The following is a 21,168-nucleotide window of genomic DNA, read 5'->3' as shown; positions in this document are numbered from 1 at the left end:
TGAAGAAGGGCTGTCAAGTGATTAAAAAAATTAATCATGTTTAATCGCGGAATTAAAAAATTAATCTCAATCGCACTGTTAGACAATAATAGAATACCATTTATTTAAATATTTTGGAAGTTTTCTACATTTTAAAATATATTGATTTCAATTGCAACACAGAACTCAGTGTACAGTGCTCACTTATATTTGTGTGTGTGTATATATATATATATAAAAAACAAATATTTGTGCTGTAAAAAACAAAAGAAATAGTATTTTTCAATTCACCTCATTCAAGTTCTGTAATGCAATCTATAATGAAAGTTGAACTTACAAATGTGAATTAGGTACAAAAAAAACTGCATTCAAAAATAAAACAATCTAAAACTTTGGAACAATGGTGGGCAACCTGCGGCCCACGGGCCAAATCTGCTGGCGGGCCGCCAGACAGTTTGTTTAAATTTGCATGCCCGCCCGCATCTCCCAGTGGCCGCGGTTTGCCATTCTCGGCCAGTGGGAGCTGTGGGAAGTGGCATCCAGCACATCCCTGCAGCCCGTGCCGCTTTCTGCAACTCCCGTTGGCAGGGAACGACGAACTGCGGCCACTGGGAGCTGCGGGCGGCCCGCCAGCGGATTACCCTGATAGGCTGCGTGTGGTCTGCGGGCCGCAGGTTGCTCACCACTGCGTTAGCGCTTGTAAGTCCATTCAGTCCTATTTCTTGTTCAGCAAGTCACTCAGACAAACAAGTTTGTTTACATTTGCAGGAGATAATGCTGCTCTCTTCTTGTTTACAATGTCACCTGAAAGTGCAGTCATGTAACAAAAAAAAATCTACATTTGTAAGTTGCACTTTCACAATAAAGAGATTGCATTATGGTACTTGTATGAGGTGAATTGAAAAATATGATTTCTTTTGTTTATCATTTTTACAGTGCAAATATTTGCAGTAAAAATAATAATATAAAGTGAGCCCTGTATTCTGTGTTGTAATTTCAAGCAACATATTTGAAAACGTAGAAAAATAAAAAATATTTAATACATTTCAATTGGTATTCTATTTAACAGTGTGATTAAAACTGCATTAATCGCATGAGTTACCTGCGATTAATCAACAGGCCTGGTTTGAAGACTTTTGCCACTCAGGTCTTACCTGGACTAGGATTTAGAGGTGTGATGCTAGAACACATCAATGGTTTAACTAACCAGTTTAGTAAAGCAGTGTATACTTTAATATGTTCCACGTCTAGAGTTAGACTTGCCCTTAGGCTTTAATTCTGCCAGTTTAGCACATGTTAAAGATGATGTGCCTTAGTCTTCTAATAACATTCTTGACGTCACACATCTATCCTAGCTTAGACAAGGCCTCTGTGAACTCTGCCTTTTTTGTGTCACTTGGGTTTGTTCTCGTATATGGAAAAACTTCTAATTTGTAAATATAGATTTCCATTCTGTTCAGTGGGAAATGTTTTTAGAGTATTTTACAAGCTAGTGGTGTCATTTGTAGACTGTGAATTTACAGGAGCATTGTTTTAAAAAAAAAAAAAAAAAAAAAAAAAGACAGTTCAAAGGTTTCCATTTTTATAAAAGATTGGACTGGTTAGACAGTGTTTTAGTTTCTTTCTGTTGTGAACTAGTTTACTTGTGTTGTAGGAATTTTTATAGGGGGAGGATTGCTGTCGGCCATGTAAGCTGAAATCCTGCTCCTGCAGATTAGTTTGTATAGTTCTATTAATCAAAGATGTTGACAAATACAGTTTTGCAAAATTCATTGCTTAAACAATATACTTTAAGTGCACACACTACCTTTTCACAAACTGCCAGCTGTTAGTCATAAACTTTCTCCAACATAAAATAAGGAAATTTTACAAGCTTGAATTAAACACACTTGTTTCACAACAACCTCTCAAAGTAATTATAGTGGACTCTGGCCAGGCATTGTGGATCCTTTAGGGGAAATTATGCAGTTTTCATCTTTCTGTTAAAATTCCATTCTACAAAAATCTAAAGTATAAAATTATCTGAGTAGTATATGTTTCTTGCTTTAAAATGTACCCAGCCTGCTTAATAATATCTTCAGCAGAATGTCTCAACTGATACTCCTACACAAACTACTATAGAACTATTAATAAGTTTGCCTAATTCAGCTGAAGCTTTGTTTATTTATCAGCATCAAAACCGTTTTTCCTGATACAGATGGATGTGAACTAACAGAGTGAAAACATTGAGGCCCTGATCCTGGAAAGACTTTAAGCATGAGTAGGCCCATTGACTTTAGTGGTATTAATCTTATGAGCATAAGTCTTTGGCGGAATGGGACACAAGTCAGGAACCTGACTAAACAATATTTATAGTTTTCAATATGTATTGAGGATTAGAGGTCTTGAGTAGAAAGAGCTTATTTCTGCTTAAATGTATATCTTGGTGTTTCAACCTTCCTTGCATAGGGTGTTTTTTAATTTATTATGTATGTTGTTAATGATAGTAAATATTACTATCACGTTTCCATACCAAAATAGTACATATAGACCAAATGTCATACTGAGATTACCACAGTCTAGACAGTGGTCAGGTTCCCGCTTGTAAAATAGTAGGTGCAAGACACATCTGTGGGATGTCATTGAAATGAAAAATCCTGCAACGGAGCTGTCCGAATGTCAGCGTACACATTTTCTGTGAACTGTAAGACTCCAAAAAGAAGGAAAATGGCTATTCCGCATCAACTCAAACAGTCAAGAGACATAATCATCCCTCTAAACTTGGGGCAAAACTCCATAACTTCAGCTGGAGTTTTGCCTACATAAGGAGTACTGAATAGGGCACGGGGCTACTAAAAACACCCTGAATTATCTAGTTTTTGCTAATTAAGTAAGTTCTCATGGTTCAGGTTCTTCTGTCTGTTAAGCAGGAAAGTTAGTTTCAGTCTCTATCTGTTACCTCAATGTTCACCTTGGGAATGGAAATTCATCCCTTAGTACAGAAAATAAACCCATCCAAAACACCTCCATCTGCCAAGGAAGAAAGCTTTCAAATTTGTCTTCCATGTAATTATCACTCATGTTATATTGCATTAAAAATAAATGACAAAGAAACTTGCCTTTATACCAGCTGATATTATAAAGAAGCAAAGAATATGCAGCCAGTTGTCGTAGTTAGTTATACGACTAACATTTATACAAAATGAAATGCATGACAGAGTTTGGATTTTATTTGTTTTGCATGCTTTGTGGTAAAATCCGCCGGAGCACTGCTTTACCGCATTATATCCGAATTCGTGTTATATCGGGTCGCGTTATATCGGGGTAGAGGTGTATCTACAAACTCCCAAGGAGTGAGACTGCAGGACCTCTGCTCAAGAGTTGATGATATAAGAGAATTCCATTGGGGTGGCTGAACTTGGTCTGTCTCTCTTTCTTACAGAATCTGAAGTATTACCAGGGCATCCGTGCTGCAGTGAGCCGGGTGAAAGAAAGGGGTGAGAAAGCAATTGTTCTAGACATTGGGACTGGCACCGGACTCCTGTCCATGATGGCAGTTACAGCAGGTGCAGACTTCTGCTATGCCATTGAGGTGAGCAATTCCTCATTGACACCTGCTGTTCAAGAGATGGAAGTGGCCCAGTATGTAGGTAGGAGTGAATGCATAATATGGCTTTTAGAGCCGCAGTCCAGTAGTTCCCTCTACAAAATGAGTAGTGTGGGTGTCATGTTGTCTGAAGGTAGCTTTTATAATATAACCTATAGGGGTGTGGGTGGAGGAAGTAGACCATATGGAAAGAGCCCTTATGAGAATGTATAGAAATTAGTTTTAATTTTCTCTAGATGGACAATTTTTTCTAAACTTGACAAAAAAATCTTAGAATAGTTGGAAATTAGGTTTCTTGTACTGTATTTTCTGTATTCCTTGTGACTGATACGTGGCATGGAGGAGTTAATGAATGTTGTTCAGAAAAATGCTAGTACTCTCAAACCACATTGTGGCTTTTCTTAAGTTTCATTTTCTCTTGGACCAGGAGTTCTCAAGTTTTTTCATTTCGTGCACCACATCTTAATAGAGAGACTGCTATATGTACCTTTTCCCCATCTATTTGTGATTGCATAGAACATAAGAATGGCCACACTGGGTCAGACCAGTGGTCCATCTACCCCAGTATCCAACAGTGGCCAGTGCCAGATGTTTCAGAGGGAATGAACAGAACAGGGCAATTATCCAGTGATCCATCCCCGGTTGTACAGTCCCAGCTTCTGGCAGTCAGAGGTTTAGGGACATCCAGAGCACGGGATTGTGTTCCTGACCACCTTGGCTAATAACCATTGATGGACCATAAACGTACCTAATTCTTTTTTGAATTCAGTTATACTACATAAAAATGAGGAAGTTAGTTAAACAGAAGTTAAAAGGTACAGTGCCAAAAGTGAAATCCCTGCAAGTTGCATGGAAACTTTTTAAAGACACTATAATAGAGGCTCAACTTAAATGTATACCCCCAAATTAAAAAACATAGTAAGAGAATCAAAAAAAGCCACTGTGGCTAAACAACAAAGTAAAAGAAGCAGTGAGAGACAAAAAGGCATCCTTTAAAAAGTGAAAGTTAAATCCTAGTTAGGAAAATAAAAAGGAACATAAACTCTGGCAAGTGAAGAGTAAAAATATAATTAGGAAGGCCAAAAAATAATGTGAAGAACAGCTAGCCAAAGACTCAAAAAGTAATAGCAAAAAAAAATTTTAAGTACATCAGGAGCAGGAAGCCAGCTAAACAACCAATGGGACCACTGGATGATCAAGATGCTAAAGGAGCACTCAAGGGCGATAAGGCCATTGCGGAGAAACTAAATGAATTTTTTGCATCAGTCTTCACAGCTGAGGATGTGAGGGAGATTCCCAAAGCTGAGCCATTATTTTTAGGTGACAAATCTAGTTGTCCCAGTTTGAGGTGTCATTAGAGGAAGTTTTGGAACAAATTGATAAACTAAACAGTAATAAGTCACCAGGTATTCCCCTAAGAGTTCTGAAGGAACTCAAATGTGAAATTGAAGAACTACTAACTGTAGTCTGTAACTTATCATTTAAATCAGCTCCTGTATCAAATGACTAGAGCATAGCTAATGTGATGCCAATTTTAAAAAAGGGCTCCAGAAGTGATCCCGGCAATTCAACATGGTTTTTGTAAAGGGAAATCATGCCTCACCAACGTATGGAATTCTTTGAGGGGGTCAACAAACATGTGGACAAGGGGTTCCAGTGGATATAATGTACTTAGATTTTCAGAAAGCCTTTGACAAGGTCCCTCACCAAAGGCTCTTAAGCAAAGTAAGCTGTCATGGGATAAGAAGGAAAGTCCTCTCATGGATCAGTAACTGGTTAAAAGATAGGAAACAAAGGGTAGGAATAAATGGTCAGTTTTCAGAATGGAGAGAGGTAAATAGTGGTGTCCCCCATGAGTCTGTACTGGGCCCAGTCTTATGCAACATAGTCATAAATGATCTAGAAAAAGGGTTAAACAGTGAGGTGTAAAAATTTGCAGATGACCCAAAACTACTCAAGATAGTTAAGTCCCAGGCAGACTGTAAAGAGCTACAAAAGGATCTCTCAAAACTGGGGGGACTGGACAACAAAATGGTAGATGAAATTCGGTGGTGATAAATGCAAAGTAATTCACATTGGAAAACATAATCCCAACTATACATATAAAATGATGGGGTATAAATTAGCTGTTACCACTCAAGAAAGAGATCTTGGAGTCATTGTGGATAGTTCTCTGAAAACATCCACTCAGTGTGCAGCGGCAGTCAAAAAAAGTGAACAGAATGTTGGGAATCATTAAAAAGGGAATAGATAATAAGACAGAAAATATCATATTGCCTCTATATAAATCCAGGGTAGGCACACATTGTGTATACTGCATGCAGATGTGGTCGCCCCATCTCAAAAAAGATGTATTGGAATTGGAAAAGATTCAGAAAAGGGCAACAAAAATTATTAGAGGTATGGAACAGCTTCCGTATGAGGAGAGATTAATAAGACTGGGACTTTTCAGCTTGGAAAAGAGATGACTAAGGGGGGGGATATGCTTGAGGACTATAAAATCATCACTGGTGTGGAGAAAGTCAATAAGGAAGTGTTATTTACTCCTCATAACACATGAACTAGGGGTCACTAAATGAAATTAATAGGCAGAAGTTTTAAAACAAACAAAAGGAAGTATTTTTTCACACAATGCATAGCCAGTCTGTGGAACTCTTTGTCAGAGGATATTGTGAAGGTCAAGACTATAACAGGGTTCAGAAAAGAACTAGAGAAGTTCACGGAGAATAGTTCCATCAGTGGCTGTTAGCCAGGATGGGCAGGGATGGTGTCCCTAGCCTCTGTTTGCCAGAAGCTGGGAATGGGCAATAGGGGATGGATCACTTGATAATTACCTGTTCTGTTCATTCCCTCTGGGGCATCTGGCATTAGCCACTGTCGGAAGATAGGATACTGGGCTAGGTGGACCTTTGGTCTGACCTAGTGTGGCTGCTCTTATGTTCTTAACCTATTTAATGCATATTTAATGTCTCTTTATGCAAGTTAGCAGCTGGAAACACCATGTAACCAGCCAGCTCTCCACAGATCACTCGTGGCCTGCAGACCACAATTTGGGAATAGTGCTCAGTAATTTTAAGTAGCTCCAAAAGTTTTGCATTTGCTTAACCTAATTTAGTAGGAGGAGCCCTTTTAGTTTGTTTAACGTCGCAAACTAGGCGCACATTAACCTGCTCTGAAAATGATGGATCAGATCCAAAACTGGTGACTAATCCTAAACAATCGGGTTCTACAGCCAGACCAGATATTTAAAAGTTCCCAGTACAAAGTCTTGTATAGTATAGAAATTAGTTAGAAAGATTGATACTGTTGTTTTAAAACATTCTCTGTGTGTATTAAGCACATTCATTTTTAGCCCAGTGATGTGCTGCAGCTGCTGCTTTTTCCATCCCTGTCTTCACGCTTACATTCTGGCAGGAATAAAAAAAAAGTTCCCATGACAGCTGTAGATATGGAGAGCAGCGTGTTTTGCCACTGTTAACACCATTGCTAGGTGCAAATTTTAACAAGATCGACATCTTTGTTTCAGTGTCAGTCTTATTTTGGTTCCCAGTTCAGTTAGGTCTTGGGGAGGTCTCATGTGAGGAACTTCTCATTTGTAAACTGGAGTTTATTTTAGATGTTGTTGTTTAAAGTTTCTTGACACAGCTTCCTCACACTTTTGAAAGCTTAGAAAAGTTGGCGTGACTGCCACAGTGGGAGATAACTTATACAGTGGGTTTTTCATACAGGGGAAATTCACTTCTCTACGGAGAGGCAGTGCAAGGCATGTGAACTTCTGATGTTCCACTTCTACCCTGTTTTGAAAGTGTAAATGGTGCATAGGATTCATGCTGCTACTGTGCATGGTGGTGAATTTTACCCTTAGAAAATAATACTCCCACAATGTACTGCACTTTCACAGGAAACCATACTTTCCACATATGGTTAAAATAAAGGCTTTTCTTTAACAAGGTTTAGTTAATAGACTCATTTTGTGGTGGTAATTAGATGCTGATGTTAATCCTATAAACATGTTGCATTCTTGATATAATTTCAAGGTCTTCACGCCTATGGCTATTGCTGCAGTGAAGATAGTGGAGAAAAATGGCTTTAGTGACAAGATCAAGGTAATCAACAAGCACTCTACTGAAGTCACAGTTGGGCCAGGTGAGAAGAACTCAAATAAAAAAAACAAGTGTTAACTAAAGTACTTCAAAACTGCCAGGAGACACTCTGTTTAACTTTTTAAAATTTAGCTTAATTTAAAAAAAAAAAAATGCATTTAATCTGGAATGTGTTCGGGAAACCTGAAATACAAAGCAGAACTTTTCATTTAAATTGTGTGACCCCTGAAGAGAAATTACTTGACTCTAATGTTTAAGCATCCCAGTGGATATATAAACATCACTATAGAAATGAGGTTTTGCATGATTTATATTCTCAGTGCTACACCTTGTAGGAGGGCCATACAGTCTCTAAGATAACACAGAGTGTCATTGTATTAACTTATTTTTATAGATGGAGACATGCAGTGTCGTGCAAACATCCTGATAACAGAACTATTTGATACAGAGCTGATAGGAGAAGGGGCTTTGCCATCCTATGAACATGCCCACAAATATCTTGTACAGGTAAGAAAATGGTTGTAGATAGTGTGCTGAATTCATCCCTGGTGTAATTCCTTTGTCTTCTGTGGTGTTGCATGAGGATTGAATTTGGCCTGGTATGTTATATTACTGAACCAGTCGGCTGCATTAATTTCTAACTAGGTAAATAATTTGTCACAAACATTTGTCATTTATTTTGAGTCATTATTTTTCTCCCCTGCACTCATTGCAATTGTAAGTTTTATATTGATGATTATAGCTTAGTGGTTATTTGCCTTCAAAAGTTAAGGTAGATCTGATACCTTCAGTATGAGAATAAAGACATGAATGTAGTTGAAGCTTGGCACCAATGTCTGTTGTTTTAGACCTAGAATAGCATTAGTATTTATTTCACAAAAATTAGCTCATTAAGCCTCACAGCACCCCTGTGTAGGGTTGCCAACTTTGGTTGGACGAATTCCTGGAGATTTCATCACATGACATAATAATCTTCAATTCCTGGAGACTCCCGGACAATCCTGAAGGGTTGGCAACTCTACTCCTATGAGGTAGGGATGTGCGTTAGTTCTGTGTTACAGGTGGGGAAGCAGACCGAAAACTGAAGGCTAAGGCTCCAAAAGGAAGGTTTAAGAAGGAAGTAATTAGAGTTTAAGAAATCCTGGCTACCAATCCTGTGCTTAGTCCACCTTTTCCCTTACATTGGACTACATTTTAAAATAAGTTATTTTATTTTCCTTGCATGTTAGTAACTCAGCTTTGTTGAATGCATTTATTCTTTGTTTTTAAATGCTTAGGAAGGATGTGAGGCAGTGCCACACAGGGCAAGAGTATATGCCCAGTTAGTGGAATCCAAAAGAATGTGGTCCTGGAACAAGCTATTTCCTGTTCACGTCCAAGGAGAAGATGATGAGAAAATTATTGTCTTCCCTTCAGAAATAGAGAACTGTCCTGGTGTTCCTTCGGTCTATGACATCCAGCTAAACCAGGTGCCTTGGAGTGACTTCACTGTCCTCAGCGATGTTGTGACTATGTTCAGGTGATTGACAGACTTAGTAGTAGTAAAACTAAACAAAATCTTTGTTACGCCTTCCAAAAAAACACAGATTATTCAGCTGAAGTAACTGATGGCAAGCAAAGTTTGGGGGGAGCTGACATTGAACATTTGAATAATACTTAGGTGACATTTTTGACAAGCCATTTTATTTTCTTTCTGTTGCTGAAATTTAGTGTATGATTTGATTTCAGTGTAATGATTTTTACAGCTTTTAAACTCTGTCCCATTTGTATAATGTTACTTAAACCCTCCTCTCCCCGTATTTATTCTTCTACTTGCTGCATTTCCCAAAAGAAACACTCTTAAGGTTGCATAACTATCGGAATGAATATATGTAATTTAAAATATATTTGAGTACAATTGATGCTTCTCTGTGCAGTGTGGATTTCAGTAAGCAAGTAAACAGCTCCTCAACCTATTACACAGCGAAGTTGGAGCCCATAAAATCCGGCATGGCACAAGTGATCCTCTCCTGGTGGGATGTTGACATGGACCCCTCTGGGATGATAAAATGTACTATGGCACCATACTGGGTACAACCCACCTCTAATGATGTCCAGGTACGGTCTTGGTAAATTTCCACCATCCAATTAATTATTTTAAAGAAAGGCATGTAATGTTCTTTATTTCAATGACATGGGTGTGGTGACGTGCTTGAACAGGTGGCTCTTGAAGTGTAGTAACTTGACTAGCACTCCATTTATTGCAAGGCTCTAAATACATGCATATTAAATGTATGTTAACCAAGAAACGAACCTATTTTAAGACCACCTTCACTTTTGTAATATAAAGTATTAGAAATTCATCTCTCCTTTCAGTTATAATTCTTGGTACTTGATTCTTGCTTCCATGAAATAAGGCTTTCTGAAATGACTTATTTTCTTAGTTATCGTATTATAACCAGGATGGGGATTATTCACCTGTGTTTTGGGTTTGTAGCATAATCGTTGTACTAAATCTTTAACTGATAATGTTAGCTAAGCTTATAGTAGTGAGTTTATACGCCAGTATTTTGGGTTGAAGTTATATTTGTATTAATCACTATTGGAGCACAGACTTGCTTTTCTAGGAATACATTTACTATTAAGACAATAGACAAACTGACAATAATGGAGGGAAAAAGGCTAATGAAAACAGCTATCTGGAATGAAAGTTAAAAAACAGACATGATAATGGCCATCTTAGAAGCCTGGCAATGTTCCATAGGGATTTTTGAAACCCAAACGTTGTCTGAAACAGCCTTTTCAGAAGATTTCCAAAATGACAAAATGTGATGCAATTGGTTTCATTGTCTGGACAATGCAGTGATTTTCAAACTGTGCCTGGGTCGCAGCGGTTCTGGTCAGCACCACCGACTGGGCCATTAAAAGTCCCGTCGGCGATGCTACCTGGCTAAGGCAGGCTAGTTTTGACACTGTGCTGCACCCCAGAAGTGGCCAGTGTCAGGTCCGTCTCCTAGGCGGGGGCCCATGTGGCTCCACGTGCTGCCCCCGCCCTGAGCACCGGCTCCACACTCCCAGCCAGTGGGAGCTGGGGGTAGTGGGTGCCTGCGGGCGAGAGCCACACTGAGCCACTTGTGCACCTCTGCCTAGGAGCTGGACCTGCTGCTGGCTGCTTTTGGGGCACAGTGCAGTCCGTGGTGCCAGGACAGGCAGGAAGCTTGCCTTAGCACCCCCGCTGCGCCACTGACTGCAAGCCATCCGAGGTAAGCCCATGCCCCAATCCCCTGCCCCAGCCCTGAGCCCCTGCCCAAACCCAGAGCCCCTTCCTGCACCCCAAATCCTCATCCCCAGCCCCACCCCAGAGCCTGTACTCCCAGCCCAGAGCCCTGTACTCCCACACCCTGAACTGCTCATTCGTGGTCTCACCCATGCACCCCAACCCTCTGCCCCGCCCTGAGCCCCTCCCATGCCCGAAATGCCTCATCCCCAGCTCCATTGGGTCGCGGGCATCAACACTTTTCTTCAACTGGGTCGCCAGAAAAAATGTTTGAAAACCACTGGGCTGGTGTATGTTGCTGTGGGGGGTGGGAGAAGGGTAGCTCTCTCTTGCACCTTATAAGTGCTATTTTGTGGGTTTTGGGGTTGGTTTTTTTTTTTTACTTAAAGAATAATGGTTAGCTATCCAGCAAGCTTATTGGGTGACATCCATTCCATTTGGCATAACACATCTTCTATATAAGCATTTGCTTACTGCATTTGCATTTACAGCATCCACCTCTTTCTCAGGGCTATTGAAATAGAACAGTGATTGCCACGCTCATTCATTTACTGGCTGGTATTGCAAAGTCCTGCCAATGCTTACTAGAATTGGGATAACTTCTCTTTGGACCAAACTGGAGTATTTGTTGTTGAATGACTATCACTTTTAATTACTTACAAACAAATACCTGGGTTTTTGTTGTTCAAACCTTTCCAGTGGAGAGATCATTGGATGCAGTGTGTATATTTTCTTCCAAATGAGGAGCCAGTTCTTCAGGGTGAGAATGTGTACCTGACTGCATACCGTGATGAATATTCCGTGTGGTATAAGCTCCAGAAGGCCAGGTAACTATAGATGTGAGGGAGAGGAGCTGGTGCTCAAACTAATGATGATGTGAAGTTATGGGTCTGTGCTGTTACCCAAAAGCTTGGATATTTTGGAGAAGGATGAAGGCAAGAAACTAAAGTCATTACTTACTTTGCCAGGTCTCATAGTCAAGGGTTGAATTTGTAGGTTCCTCACCACCTTCATAGATTCCCTATTTATGTATAGCAATATCACTTAAATTATGGTGTAGGGTAAACCTGCTAGCAGATAACAGAAAGCCACTTGGTGGGACTGGAGTAAAAAAATATGCGCAGTAGCTAGAGCACAATTTGAGTTTATAAGGGACCCTGCCTTGTCTCTGGTACTTAGCATGTCTGTCTTCAGTGTTCTGTAACAGGAACAAGACCCAATTCCTAACAGGACCCTGTGTAGCTCAATCATTCAAACAGTAATGAATTCGGAGAAGTCCTATGGCCTCTGTCATATAGGAGGTCACATTAGATAATCACAGTTGTTCCTTCTGACCTTATAATTTATAATTCTTACAATAAGATTTGAAAGTCAAGTAAATCATGAAGAGAGCATGGAAACAGCTAATGTCAATCCCACGCAATTTGGCAAGACCATCAACCTCATCGTGAAGATAGAGGAACTCACTCAGTATTTAAGTCATAATGACAACAGGGGACAAGATTTTAAAAAACAGGTGCCTAAAGTTAGACTTGTTTTTCCATATTTAGGCACCTAAACTAGCAGCCTGATTTTTTTCACAAGTTCTGAGCACCTGGTCTCTTCCATAGAAGTGAGTAGGATGCTCATTCTTTTAAAAATGAAGGCCGGTTAAAAGCTTGATAACATTGGATGCAAAAATACGGAGACAGATTTAAAAATCCTCAGGAAAGCATGTCTAGTAAACTGCCATCTGTAATCTGTATTTCATATGTTCATTGGTTAGAACACACATTCGCTGATTTAGAACAGCATATAGCTCGATACTCTAGTCAATGTTTTTCATGAGAAACAAGGTGGGTGAGGCAATATCTTTTATTGGACCAACTTCTGTTGGTGAGACAGACAAGCTTTCGAACTTACACAGAGCTATAAGCTTGAAAGCTTGTCTCTCTCACCAGTTAAAGGTATTACCTCACCCACCATGTCTCTAATATCCTGGGACTGACACAGCTACAACAACACTGCATACAAGGTTTTTCATATTCTATTTTAGAAATGAAGAGGACAAAAAAGATGCCTATGTTGGGAGTCCTCTTTGTAGCTGTCAGGCTCATCTGCTTTGGAACAGGCCACGCTTTGGAGAGCTGAATGATCAGAATCGAACAAACCAGTACATCCAGGCTCTGATGACAGTGAGTGCGGTTCTTCCACCACTCATGGTGACGTCAACTCTTTCTCTCTCTTGCTCTCTCCACCAGGGTGTCCATGTGCATCTTTCCATTCCAATAGATTACTACTGGGTGGTTCATGTTCCTTTCTGAAGGGAGTATGTGCTAGGTTTGTTCACAATGCACACTGCATTTTGTCTGAGCTAGAAACACTAAATCAGACTTAGTCATGAAATATCTAGAATCAAATTATTTTGAACTGCAGATATCCACAAGACGTATAAATGTGAAACCATTCTAGTTCTGTAATTTATTTATGAAAGAGTCCCAGCTATTGAGAGTAGTCACTAAGAGACACAGACAGGCTTTTGGTAACTGCAAGAGGAAACTAAAACATGAGTTTTGTACATGTGTGATGAGTAGTAAGTTCTCTGCAACCTACTTTGGCCGTGACATAAACACTTCTGGTACTCCTCTGTTAAAATCTTATATTCTGAATTTCAGCTTGGAAAAAACTCTTGCAGAAGATATTTCTTGGTTTGGTTTTTAGCTCCCCAAATCCCTATTGTCTTAGAGGAATGTGTTAAATTTTGGCTAAGTTTCAACAAACAAGCAAGTGTAGAAATTCTATCTGAAAACTTTTTAATCTGGAATAAGAATAATGCTGACAACTTGTCTTATTTTCTGCAGGTGCTGGAAAAAGACAGTATTTGCCTCTGCATCAGTGATGGCAGCCTGCTTCCTCTGCTGGCTCAGTATCTTGGAGCAGAGCAGGTATAATGCTTCACTGCTTCCAGTTGGTTTTTCTGGTCTTTATTTTTTAGACAGATGTTTTCAGTCCTTTGGAACGTTTCAGTGTTGCTTTTTAGTAATATTCAGGTCCAGTCCACTAGATCAGCAGTGGAGGTGAACTTCAGCTGTATGTGACATCCAAACTGTACACTATACTTATAACCCAAACTGTAGCCAAAGGCTCCAGCTGTGTCCTGTGCTTCCTCATTGGTTCCTTTCTGAATTACCCCTCTTGCTGTTAATGTTCATTTCACTGTAAGAAGAGTAGGTAACTTTCTCCTTTTGTTGCTCACCATTCCTATGCTATTCTGGGGTGGGATTAGGTTTATCCTCTAGTGAGAAATGGAGTGAGTGTAACTGTGAGATGCACCCAGTACTCAAAGTATTTTATGTATGTTACCTACGTGTTTCACATCCATTCCCCTTCCCTCACCCACTTCTTCTCCCCAGCCACAATTGGGCTGTTGTGACGCCTCTAGTTTCATTTTCTGACAGGGTCATTCCAATGAAAACGTACTTCACTCTGAGACTGAATAGCTAGGAACTAGCTGGGCACAGCTCATCACCCCGTATGAGTTTCTTATGCTATTTGCTAGATGATCCATTTGTGATATCCACCTGTGTGTGGATTGAGGCCCAAACCATTTCTCTCACTCCTTTTTTTTTTTTTTTAAGGGTTTTTTTTATTTAAGCTTTTAATACCTTCACTAATCTGTAAGTATGAGAGTGAATTAGTGGAGGAAAATAGATAATGCAGCTCTGTAGAGTGGATAATTGGGCAGTGTTTAAGAAATGCACATCTACAGTGTAAGTGTAAAAAGACTGTGCATAATAAAACTGCAGAGTCCCTGAGCAGTCACAACAATATAGTCTCCACTATATCACCGTACTTGACAGTACCTGAGATTTTGACAGGTTAAGTTCTAGTCTAGTGACAAGCCTAAGCCTAAGCATAACCATGTGGTAGCCTATTCCAGTGACTTTCTTCAATAAACTAACTAGCTCATGATTCCAAAACACCCAGATTGCCAGCACTTTTCCTTGCAACTGTTGAAATTAACGTAGTTAAATTGTTTGTAATCAACAGCAAGGATGATGACCCAAAAATGAAAAGTGATTAATGTCAGTCTCTAAGGTAGTTTCTGAAAATTGTGCTCTAAAAAGTAATCCCCTGACTGAGGAAGGGAATGTTCCCTCTTCAATAGTACTTTGGTGTCTCTAGTTAACACATATTGAACACTTGGGTTTGCCCTAGGTGCCTCAGACATTCTCACAGCTGCATGCTATTGCTAATTGATGCCTAAACTAACAATCATAAAAGATGCAGTGAGAGAGAAAGTATTCAACAGTGTTTTGCCATTTAGGCACAGGTCTCTGGCAAAACAAGTCCTTCAGTAGACAAATGCAAGTATTTTGCTTTTGTCTGGCAGAAAAATGATGGCTGCACTACTCAGTGAGTTAAGCGGCTGGCAACCATTCTCCACGACGTCTCAAAGCCCAAATTACACACATGATCTGGTGTTATTCAGCTATGCACATAGCTTCACTTGTGATCATCCTGGGCTGACAACAGGCTGGTGTGTGGCTGCTGCACCTATCTTCCATTTGTGAGAAACTCATCTTGGTGTTCTGGAGGCTTTTAGCAAGGGTCTTCTGAGGGGTAGAAGTGTACAGTTGGGTGTCTTCTTCAGTCATGACTATTAATGGAAGCAGTGGTATAATTATGGAGGATTCAGGTGGCAATTTCGTCCAAATTTGATATGCAAAGTGAAGTAAAGCTGTCCTCTGGGCATGGCAGGTGGATGGGTATATGCTTCATTTCCTTTGAAATACTTAAACACATGAAAAGATCTCCCAAGTGCACCAGACTTGGAGAACGCTTATAACTTAATAACAAGCTCTAAAGAAGAAAAAATGAGAACTAATGTGATGTCAAATATAGGAACATTTTGACTAAGTCTAGACTGGATGCCCATAAGTCAAAAGGTGTGTATGCTGTAGTGCATTTTAGTGGTATTTCCAACTAGTACAGTAGGATCCCATTAAGCCACACTCAAGGAGTGAGACCCAGTGGGGGTGGAGCACTGGCATTATGGCCAGTTGTAAGTGCCCTACCCCTGTTTCAGGAGGTCATTAAGTACTGGAGTGGGACCAGGACTTGACATAATGGCACATCTGTTGTCCCACAGGCAGTGTGATCTGTCCTTCCTAACCCCAACTGTAGCAGAATCTTGGTAGTCTGTGCTTCAATAAACTGCAAATTCTGAAATCTATGTAGTGTGGATTTTTGGATTTGCAGTTAACCAGAGTTTGGATTAATGAGGTTCTGTTGCAATTTAATTTTAAGAAAATAAGATAGATTTCCTGTGGGAAAGACTAGAACAAATATCAATGTTCTACAGTCAAATTTTGTTCATTTTACAGCTGTGCAAGCAAAGTTTAACTTGTAGTTCTGCAGTAATCGTATTATGTAGAGACAATGTGACAAAAGGGAAATATATGTTGCTGTCATGAGCTAAAAATGAGCATGTGTAGTTCACTTGGATATTTATGAGCATGCCACAAAACCATAACACTGAATAGGTATGAAGTCATTTTAATGCATTTTGAGTGATTAAGCCAGTATGACTGATTGTACAGTTTTCTCTCTAGGTGTTTACAGTAGAGAACTCTGCAGTATCCCATTGTCTCATGGAGAAAGTGAGTAGTTAATCCTTTTACTTAAACAAATAAGTGGACTCCCTATAGGTTTCACAATCTCATGTCCAGCACACAAGGCATGCCAGATAAATAACGATGGTCATGGGTGCATTGGCAATCCAGGAATGAAATCCACTTTAACATATTTGATTATCCAATTTGACAAGACTTCCTTGGAAAAATTGTGTAATATACCAAAGTAGCATCAGTCGTTCGAGTTTGTTGAATTTGCCTTCAGATTTTCTAGTAGTCAGTGTTCAAAATGTCCCCTTCCTGTAGAAACCGTGAGAATAAAATTGTCAGGTGTTACAAAACTGACGTACTGAGCAAAAGCTGTGTCTAACTGACCATCTTTTTCCTCCATCCCCCTCACTCCAAAAACAATCTGTCCTCCAAAACCAAATAATGTGTTTGGCAGCAGTATTATTGATACTTTGGAGCTAGACCATCTGTAGCTGTGAGAGGTCAGATGACCTACAAAGAATCACCTGGTGAGGTGATTGGACTCACCATGATATCCACAATGCTCTACTGAGGTCACAGTATGCAGTTAGTGTCCTTGACTCTGCAAAAGGGTGAGTGCCTCCTTAGAGGTGATAAGCGCCCTCTATTCTGATTGATTCTAATGGGAGTGGAGTGTGTTCAGCATCTCACAGAATCGGGTGCACTACTACATTAGGAGATGAGGAGTATGGTCCAATGAATTGAGAGAGAGGTTTCTGTTCCCAACTCTGATGCTGGCTTGCTGTGTGACGGTGGCAAGTCACTTTCTCTGTTTCTTTTTCTGGAAAATGTGGCTATTAACATCTACTTTTGAAAAGGGCTTTGATGTATAAGGAGGACTATTAATCCATGCATTCTGTACTCATCCATGATCCAACACACAGTCAACCTGTAGAACTCTTTGCCAGACGATGTTGGGGAGGCCAAGACTATAACAGGGTTCAAAAAAGAACTAGATAAATTCATGGAGGATAGATCCGTAGCCTCTGTTTGCCAGAAGCTGGGAATGGGTGACAGGATGGATCATTTGATGATTACCTGTTCTGTTCATTCCCTGTGGGGCACCTGCATTGGCCACTGTCGGAAGACAGGATATTGGACTAGATGGACCTTTGGTCTGACCCACTATGGCCGTTCTTATGGCTAAGAGAATTCAGGTGATGTCAGTAAGTCTAAAAATTTATACAGCTGATTTATTTACCTCTGATATCTATGCTTAGGTTCCTTTAATAATAAAGCAGATTATTCTAGTATAGTAGCATCTCATATGTATTGCATTGTGTTTGTGGTATATATGGAAAGAGCTATCAGTATTCACATAAGCTCTTCAAGGTTGTGAGGCACTATAAGGAAAATAAATTTGGGGATAATGTCATCTCTGTATTGAGGTTTATGCCTGTGACTCCAGTTAATACTGGGACCATTGGAATTGCTGTACTCGATCCAACCCTTAGTCCAGTATCCTGCCTCTGACATTGGCCAGCACCAGATGCTTCAAAGTAAGGTGCAAGAAACCCTGCAGTAGGTAGTTGGAGGATAATCTGCCCCCACATGAAGATCTCATCCTAATCACTAATAGAGATTGATTTAATCCCGGAAGCATAAAGCATTGATATGTTCCTTAACCCTAGCTAGTATCTCCTTGCTGACTCAGATCCTGAGAAATGTAAGTCTCCGACTTTGTGAAAAACGTAGGAAACCATTCACATTTGCAAAGTTTCCAGACTGCAGTGTCTGTGTTAAAGAAATATAGTTTTCTATGGTGGTGTCCAGGTATGGGATTCTCATTTATCCTTTGAGGATAGGACAAGAAGCAATGGGTTTAAATTGCAGCAAAGGAGGTTTAGGTTGGACATTCGGAAAAACTTCCTACCTGTCAGGGTGGTAAGCACCAGAATAAATTGCCCAGGGAGGTTGTGGAATCTCCATCATTGGAGATTTTTAAGAGCAGGTTAGACAAACACCTGTCAAGAATGGTCTAAAAAATACTGTGCAGGGGACTTGACTAAATGACCTCTCAAGGTCCCTTCCAGTCCCGTGATTCCAACGTTAAAAATGAGAAACTAATGGTGATGCTATGATGTAGTGTTCTGGTAACAAAATACAATTCTGATCATTAAACAAAAGTGTGTATATGTATAGATACATATAAAAATAACAGTGCGGTAGACATAGTGATTCTTCTGTTAACACCAGGAAGTCTCCAACATGAACATATGCCACACAAACAGAACACTTACTGCAGCCTGGTGCAGTGTTGTCTTTTGACTCCTGTCTTAGTGAAATATCAGGTATAGGCCATGACAAAGGCCAGATAACTGATGTGATATATCAGTGGTTTGATCTAGCGTGGCATAGTTTTTACTTAAATTTTAATCACTCATGCCCAGAAACAAGGTATCTGTAGATGTATCGTTACTTAATTAAAATAAAATTATATATATTTCAAAAGTATTTTCCCTATTCTGGTATTTGTTTACTGAATGCTCACATTGAGAAGAACCACTAATTAGTTTGGGTTTATGAATTTACCTTCCAGATGGTGGTTTCCATCTTCAGAACGTTGTTTAAAATAGTAGCTTATTCTAAAGTCAAAATATGAAACACTCAAAGTTGTACTAAAGGAAAAAGTATAAATGACTTACTTTTCTCTTTAAGATATTTAAAGCCAACCATGTAGGAGATAAAATTAAAATAATAGAGAAACGTCCTGAATTACTGACTGCTTCTGATTTGGAAGATAAAAAGGTAAGTAACACTTGTCCTGTTTTGGCACTAAAAATACTTATAATAAACAGACTGAAAAGTACCTTTCCTTTCTATTGGGATAGAATAGCTCCAATCAATGCTGTTAAAGCCAAAGCTGTCTGTGCATTCTCTTTATGTCTTTGGTGTAACAGTGAGTAGGTAGTCCAGATTCTGTCCCACTGAAAAATAAATGAGGCCTGGTCTTCACTCGTATCCCTTCAGAATGTATCTGCAAAGATCATTTTCCTAACCTGTTATTTTCACCGTGCCATGCCCACTTTATATCCCTCTACTGGTTCCCCCTTGTCCTTTGCATCAAACAAAGCTACTTGTCTTCATTTTCAAGACCCTTCATGGCCTTATACCACTTTACCTATCCTCTATTATTCACTGTTGAGAAGTTGACTCCTGTCTCTGATTGGCCCATGATGCCAGCCTCCATCACTCACTTGTTACATTTCTAAACAAGCACCTTTGTATTTTTTCCCACGCTGCCTCTCATTTTTGGAAGGAGTTTCCCGTAAACACCTGCAACGCTACCTCATCCCCCTTCAAAAAACCCTCCTTTAAAATTTTCCTTTGCCATGATGACCACAAAAAACTTGACACTGGTTAAGCGACTGATGTGCTGAGACCACTGCCTCTCATGCTGACCAGTATTATCTCATTGTTTCCTTGTGGTTCTCCACCTCTCAGTATTCATCATCATCATCTCGTGTTTTATACACAAGTTCCAAGCTCTTTGTGTCAGGAACCAGCTCTTTGTTCTGTGTTTGTACAGGATCTAGCACAATGGGATCTTAATCCATGAGCAGGGCTCCTAGGTGTTATGGTAATACTTACTGTTGGTTAGTGTGCTGATTTATTTTTAAGCACAAGAGTTGTACAATCATCCCCTAGCAAGGCTATAGTTCTACTGGTATAAAGGTACATTATACTTGCATGAGAATAAGCTATACTTGTATTAGCACATCTGTATCAGTAGAACTGCATTCACATTAAGGGATAAGTTAAAGCCAGAGTGGCACAACTTTTATATGTGGATGAGCTCTACGTGGAACAGTTAAATATCCTGAACCCAGGGTCAAAAACTGACTGTCTAGAAGTGTTGCTTGCTCACATCCTTAAGTTCAAATACTACAGATTATCAGAATTCAGTTACAAAACTCTTCACATCTAATCATAATTACATTTGCCTCACACTTAGTATTATAGGAAAATACCTTTGTTTGCCAGTGAATTCTAAAAAACAGATACACTTGTCTATTCTGCAGTACAGAATATGCAGCCTCAAAAGGGAGCCTCACTTTTGGATGGCTTTACGTACTAACATTGCAATATGACAAGTTAGGAGTTCTGTAAATTGCTTGTTTATTTGAGTCTTTATTCCTTTTTTAAAATGGCTTTGCCTTTCCTTTTCGTCAAGGTCTCAGTCCTCATTGGAGAACCGTTTTTCACTACAAGCCTGTTACCATGGCACAACCTATACTTTCTGTATGCTAGGACAGCGGTGGCAGCCCACCTCACAAATGGTGTCACTGTCCTGCCACAGTCTGCTTCCCTTTACATGATGGTCGTGGAGTTCAAGGTGAGATGGTTGGAATTATGCAGTTTATATTTACATAGTCAAAACTGAACCAAATTGGCTCTCGTCAACAGTATTTTACATTTCAGGTTTATCATATCTGAGCACCTTGTATTTTCAGCATCACAACAGAGCACAATGAGAGCAATTTGACATCTCAGATTGAAGGTAGTGTGTTGTCATTTCAGTCCTTATCTTGACCTGAACTTATTTTTTATTGGCAGAACCAATTAGCAGTCTGCGTGGCACACACTGTTTTACACATT

General features: G+C 39.7%; 1 protein-coding gene across 8 annotated transcripts in view; it reads left to right on the top strand.

Annotated features, from left to right (window-relative positions):
- PRMT7 (protein arginine methyltransferase 7) overlaps positions 1-21,168 on the top strand; it is a 43,186-nt gene that overhangs the window by 10,865 nt on the left and 11,153 nt on the right. For 6 of the 8 annotated variants that reach the window (XR_004648052.1, XR_004648051.1, XM_034788834.1 and 3 more), the window contains exons 4-14: positions 3,401-3,550; positions 7,603-7,711; positions 8,063-8,175; positions 8,946-9,187; positions 9,585-9,765; positions 11,624-11,751; positions 12,960-13,098; positions 13,765-13,848; positions 16,519-16,566; positions 19,228-19,317; positions 20,744-20,905. Coding sequence is in view for 6 of the 8 variants with exons in the window: in XM_034788834.1 (XP_034644725.1) it covers positions 3,401-3,550; positions 7,603-7,711; positions 8,063-8,175; positions 8,946-9,187; positions 9,585-9,765; positions 11,624-11,751; positions 12,960-13,098; positions 13,765-13,848; positions 16,519-16,566; positions 19,228-19,317; positions 20,744-20,905 (1,446 nt within the window). In the remaining 2 variants the exon portion in view is untranslated. The remainder of the gene's footprint in view (positions 1-3,400; positions 3,551-7,602; positions 7,712-8,062; positions 8,176-8,945; positions 9,188-9,584; positions 9,766-11,623; positions 11,752-12,959; positions 13,099-13,764; positions 13,849-16,518; positions 16,567-19,227; positions 19,318-20,743; positions 20,906-21,168) is intronic. The other 2 variants (XM_034788838.1, XM_034788839.1) reach the window with 2 other exon arrangements.

The sequence above is a fragment of the Trachemys scripta genome, chromosome 13, assembly GCF_013100865.1.
Source record: "Trachemys scripta elegans isolate TJP31775 chromosome 13, CAS_Tse_1.0, whole genome shotgun sequence".
Classification (NCBI taxonomy): domain Eukaryota; kingdom Metazoa; phylum Chordata; order Testudines; family Emydidae; genus Trachemys; species Trachemys scripta.
This window is presented reverse-complemented; position numbering and strand designations above follow the sequence as displayed.